Below are 6,044 nucleotides of genomic sequence, written 5' to 3'. Positions count from 1 at the left end.
CTACCTCCTCTGCCTCTCCCCCATTTCCCCTCCCCTTTCTTCCCTCTTTCTTCCCCTTCTCCCCTCCCCGTCTCCAACCCCCCTCCCCTTCCCCCATTTCTCTCCCCTCCCTGTATTCTGTCCCCCTCTCCCCTCCTCTCCCTTATTCCCCTCTCCTCTTCCCCTCCTCCACTCTTCCTTTCCTGCTCCTCCCCCTCTTCTCTCCCCCTCCTCCTCCCTAATACCGCTTCTTCCCTCCCCTTTTTTCTTCCTTCCTTTTCTTTCTTTCTTTCCTTCTTTTCTTTCTTTTTTTTTGAGTCTTCTTGTGCAAAATGATCCATACAGAAATGTTTTACATGATTGCACATGTACAACCTATATGCGATTGCTTTACTGTCTTAGGGAAAGGGAGGGGAGGGAAGGAGGGATAGAATTTGGAACTCAAAACTTTTTTAAAAATGTTTAAAATTGTTTTAATATGTATGTGGGGGAAAATAAAATATTATATATTGAAAAAATGTGCATTATCCCATCCCAACTATGAGATACAGCCAGGGAATTATTTTACTCCCAGTCCATCCTCCTCTCAGATGCCAAAGTGGGTCAGATCACTGCTCTCATTCAATAAATACCAGTGGCTCTTTATTGCCTCTAAGATCAAATATAACATCCTCTATTGGATATTTGAAACTCTTCACAACTTGGCCACTTTCTACCTTTCCAATGTCTCCTATAGCACTACTGTCCATAGATTCTGTGATCCAGTAATCCTGGACTATTCTTGCTCTCGTATACATAAACACTCCATATCCCACTTCCACATCTTTGTACTGGCCCCTCCTCTTACCCCCAACACTCTTGTTCTTTGCTTTCTGTCTCTGCTTCTTGAAATTGCTGGTTTTCTTCAAGATGAAGCTAGAGCATCCTTCCCAAAATTTCCTTGTATTCATTTTGTATTTATTCTACAAATATGTATGTGTGTGGTTTTTCCCTCTCCCCAAAGAACAGGAACTCTCAGAGGCAGAAATAATCTCACTTTTGTGTTTGACTCTTCATTTCTTAGCAAAGTATTTGGCACACAATACACACTTAACAGATACTCTTAATTGTCTATCAGGGGCTGTGTTTGGTTTTGACTCTGCCAGCATCGTGCCTCTCCCTGGATATGCTCATCACTTGAAATCTCATCATCTTGATTTTCAGCATCCCTGGTGGCCTCTCCCTTTTGATCAGAGGGTGGAGCAATAAACCCCTCCCAAAGTCTTCCTTTTCAGAGGGCTCAGAACTTTGCAGGTAACTTCATTCAAGCATCTAGTCCTGGCCTGGGGGGCTGGGTATCCTCTGGTCCTCCCTCCCACCTTTTCAGCTCCCTTTTATTTATTGTCTCCCCTTCCCACAATTAGATTGTTGCTTCTAGAAGACAGAGACCTTTTGTTTTATTTGTATCTACAGAGTTTAGTACAGTGCCTGGCACATAGTAAATACTTAATTAACGCTTATTGACTACTGAATAGATGCTTTTTGACCAATGGCTTGCCAGATCCTGATACTGAAAATTTTTATTTTTGTTTTGTCCGAAAGCATGGGGTTTGGGGATTCATTGAATCCACCTTTCTCATTTTTCCACATTCTCATTTTCATTCTGTAGGTGTGTTTAATTTTAATATTTGTCTCTTGTATAAACCTCCTTGTTGGGTTTATTTTTTTATCCCTTCTGTCTCTAGCTTGTTTTATTCAACTATTTAGAATTTTTTGATGCTTAAAGTTGCAATTGTTAGATTTCTATATATTTCTTTAGTATTTTTTAAATCTCCTTCCCTTAAGTCTGTATTTTATACCTATTTGGTTAAATTATTTTAATGCTAGTATAATCTCAGTGGTTCTCCTCCTTCCTCACTCTTGTTTATCAATCCATCCCCTCTGATTTTGTATAAAATAAGTATTTTTCCTTATCTTTATTTAATGATCTGTTTCCCCTGCTTTTATCTTTCCCCATTCAGTAAAGAGATCAGTTTAAAATTTTCTTTCCCTAGCAACTTATTTTTAATAATATTCTTTTAATTTTATAATACTTCTGTTTGGCATTCAAAGCTCTGGGGTTCCCTCTTCTGCCCTGTCTGTTGGTCTTTGTGCTAACTTCTCTGCTTGTATTTTCTATACTCACATGTTTCTCTGTAACCCCTTTAAAACTGTTTTTTCCTTTATAAACAGATCAAAAGAACCAGGCCATCCTAGGTGTGCTAGGGTGCTTGTTAATATACACCCCCAGTCCTGCTCTGCAACATTTCAGTCTTCTCATATCATATTCTCCCCAAGGAGACTATTCTATGATCCAAGAAGATTGGTCTCCTTGATTTTCCTCCCTTAAGACACTTGGTCTCCCAACTCCAGTGACTTCGGCACTCTTTCCCTCATCTCTGTCCCTTGCCAACCCTTCCTTCAAATCCCAGCTAAAATTCTACCTTCTGCTACAAAAAGCCTTTTTTGACCTTTCTTAATCCCAATGCCTTCCTTCTGCTGAGTGTCTCTAATTGGTCCTGCATATATCTTGTCATTTGCATGTTTATATAGGTGCTTATTTTCTATCTCTCCTCTCCCTCTCACACCCTCCGCATAGTATGTAAGGCAGGGATGAGTTCATTTTTGTCTTCATATTCTCATTGTTTAGCAACGTGTCTGGCACATAGTAGGGATTTAATGAATAACTATTTTTTGTCAGGGATTTGATTGGTTTCAGTTCCAGGAACATCATGCCTCCTCCTGGAAAAGCTCATCACATGCAGACTATGAACCCTTGGAGAACAGGGATGGTCTTTCACCTCTTTTGGTATGCCCAGAACTCAGCAGAGTGGCCAGAACATTTGTTGTTATTCGGTTCTCTAGTCACGTCCGACTTTTCGTGACTCTGTGAGAGTTTTTCTTGCAAAAATACTGAAATGGTTTGCCATTTCCTTCTCCAGTGAATTAAGGCAAACAAAAATTAAGTGACCTGCCCAAGGTCATATAGCTAGTGAGTATCTGAAACTGGTTTTGAACTCAGGTCTTCCTGACTCCAGGCCCGGTGCTCTATCTACTAAGCCATCTGTCTGGCACATAGTAGGTGCTTAGCAAATGTTTACTGACCCTTTTCTAAGAATTTTTCTTTGCTTCCTTCTTGTAATTACTTCTCTTTCCTTCCCAGGTTAATCTAAAATTTGCCTATCTTTTTAAAATTTTTCCTTCTTTACTATTTGTTTCCCTCATGGGGATAAAGGTTCTAAAGGACCAGGTTTGAATGACCTCCTCTGATTTCTGGTTTTTGTCTTTGTAAAGCTTGCCTTATATCCCTTTACTTTTAGAAATCTCCATTTGTGAGGGGAGTGATTTAGGACAAGCACAATACTATGTGGTAGAAGGGACTTTGCTCCCCATAGCCATAGTAAGGGGTGGCTATATTTGGGCTGAGGGACCAGGCATAAGCCTCATACTTTCTGCTGGAGACACCTGTGACTAGTGGGAGAGGGTCCCAAGTGAAACTAGGTATTAAAGCATTCAGTTGAGTCAGAAACTGAACAGACATATCTATAAGGGTTAACCAGAGAAGCAAAGTCCCTTGACAGAATTCCAGGGACTTAATGACTCAGTATTAGATTTCTTGGGATGATCAATTTCCTGGATGGGTCTGGCCATTTTCAATATAATTGAACACATTTATTAAGAACCTGTTTTGCGAAGGTTACAGTGTTGGACATTAGGGGAGATATAAAATTGAGCTTAGATATACTTCCTATCCTCACAGAGCTTGCAATCTTATAGCTAATAATGCTTGGCATAGTTTATAAAGGGTTTTCTTTCTAGTATCTTGTTTGATAAGAATTTCCCAGGGACGCTACATGACTTTGAATCCTAGAATACCACATTTTAAGAATAGAACACACCCCCCCCCCAAATAAATAAGGACCAAATGGCAATGGAAATTCTTATTCTTATGGTTCCTATTAATAATAATACAAGCAAGCATTTACATACCTTTTTTATACATCTCAAAGAAATACAAAGAACATAAACCAGGGAAGAGAGCCTACATTGGCTCTCTGGAGGTATGGGAAAGACTTTCAGGACCCTGGGTAACTCCTTTCCAAAAGATTAACGGGACTACATGGGTGAGAATTTCTTATTGAGACAGTCATGGTATGGCCATGGTCTCAGAAGTCACAGTTCTATCCCAACCTATCACAGTCCTATCCTGAGGATCCCAAGGAAACTTGCCATGAATGCCATTGCCACCACTAGGAAACTAGCACAAAGCCTGTTCCCATTAGCCAGTTTTTTATAATTGCATAAATCCTGGGCACAGCAGGCAATGTACCAGTCCTCAGCAGTTCTTCCGTGGAACTTGTCCATAAATGGGCACATGATTGAACAGTACTTGATCACACGGTAAGTGTTTCCCTCGTCTTGGATGTTAAGATGGAAAAGAAAAAAAAAACAATTGAAAATCACCCTTACAATTTTGTTATTTTCACACAAGCAATCTGCTTTGATCTATATAAAATCTTTTTTGGGCCATTTCCTAGTATAATGTTTCTGATAGGAGAGGCATATAGTCTGCTGTATCTAAAACATATCCCAGGGTGAGCACTGACAGACTCTAAGAACACCAGTGCTAGGAAGGACCTTATAATATGGAATTTTAGAACATAGAGAAAGTCAGAGATAAGAAGGACCTTAGAACATAGACTTTCAGGGCTGGGAGGAACCTTAGAACATGGACTGTCAGGACTGGGAGGGACCTTAGAACATAGATGACTTTCAGGGATGTGAGAGACCTTAGGACACAGAATGACAGGGCTGGGAGGAACTTTAATACATAGATTCCTGTCAGTGTGGTGCAGGAGTTTAGATCATAGAATGCCAGAGTCACCAGGGGCCATGGAACAGTACCTAAATGGTCAGAGCTGGAAGTATTCTGAAAACATAGAGTACTAGATATAGAAGATATTTTGTCTGGGTTCCATGGATTCCAGACTTATGATTTCATTGGAGTGGGGGAACTCCCAGTGGAGGAATTCTTTTCACTGATACAGACCAGTAACCCCCCTAGAACTTTTAGTCTAAAGAGTTGTCTTGGGGACTCAGAGGACAAAAGACTTACACATGGTCCCCCAACTAGCAGGTGGCAGAGACAGGCCTCTACTGGTGGTTCTCTATTGTCTACACTGGGCTACATTTCCCAGAAAGGCCCTTCAATACAGAAAGCCAATGTCAGAGAGGATCTCAGAAATAATTTAGTCTGGTCCCTTGTCCCTTCACTTGACAGCAATGGATACTGAGGGATAAAGAAGGAAAGAGACAAATCCAAGGTCCCACATTGGGTCAGGGGTCAGGAGTCAGAGCTGAGTCTCCAGACCCTGGGGTCTCCTAGATCTGGGTTTTTCCACTCTCTAGGCACAGCCTTAATACCATTGTACTAAGAGACATCATTCCATAGTAGTCTTCTTGATGACTTGGCCCTAAATCTTGCCATGAACTTGGGGGCTAGCTCATTCTTTTCCCACCTCTGAGTGGTGGAGGGCAATGAGCCAGACCAATTAGAAATCAGTTACTAAACCTACAGCTCCCACCATAAAAGGGAAGAGAATTCTAGCTTGCCTGACCTCAATTTGCCCACTGCACTCTTTCCTATTTTAAGATTCCAAAATGTTTCCAGTTTAGAATGCATGACCTCAAGGACAATGTAAGGAGGTGCACTGATAGAATTGTGGGTGCTTGAGGAACTGGAGAAGCTGGAAGTAGAGAGGGAATGAGAGACAAGAAAGAGAGTAAGGGAAGAAGGAAGAGAGGAAGTAAAGAAGGGAGAGAGGGAGGGAGGGAGAAGGAAGGAGGGAAGGCAAGGAGGGAAGGAAGGATGAAAAAGGGATGGAAAAAGAAAGGAAGTATAGAAGGAAGGAAGGGAGAGAGGGAAGGGGAAGGGAAGGAAGAAAAGAAAAGATAGGGAGGAGGAAAGAAAGGATTGAGGGAGGGAGGAAAAAGGGACAGAGGAAGGAAGGAAGGAAGGAAGGAAGGAAGGAAGGAAGGAAGGAAGG

The 6,044-nt window shown here is 41.3% G+C and overlaps 1 protein-coding gene across 1 annotated transcript in view; it reads right to left on the bottom strand.

Moving 5' to 3' along the window:
- Nucleotides 1–4,191: 4,191 nt before the first annotated feature.
- The window catches only part of LOC138156006 (lymphocyte antigen 6D-like), a 14,719-nt gene continuing 12,866 nt past the window's right edge, over nucleotides 4,192–6,044 (bottom strand). The window contains exon 3 of the mRNA XM_069081292.1: nucleotides 4,192–4,415. Coding sequence (XP_068937393.1) covers nucleotides 4,192–4,415 — 224 coding nt within the window. The remainder of the gene's footprint in view (nucleotides 4,416–6,044) is intronic.

The sequence above is a fragment of the Petaurus breviceps genome, unplaced genomic scaffold, assembly GCF_028583685.1.
Source record: "Petaurus breviceps papuanus isolate PSGF00001 unplaced genomic scaffold, PetGlider_PUasm1.0 98, whole genome shotgun sequence".
NCBI classification, from domain to species: Eukaryota; Metazoa; Chordata; class Mammalia; order Diprotodontia; family Petauridae; genus Petaurus; species Petaurus breviceps.
The sequence above is the reverse complement of the archived record's forward strand: the minus strand, read 5'-3'. Positions and strand labels throughout refer to the sequence as shown.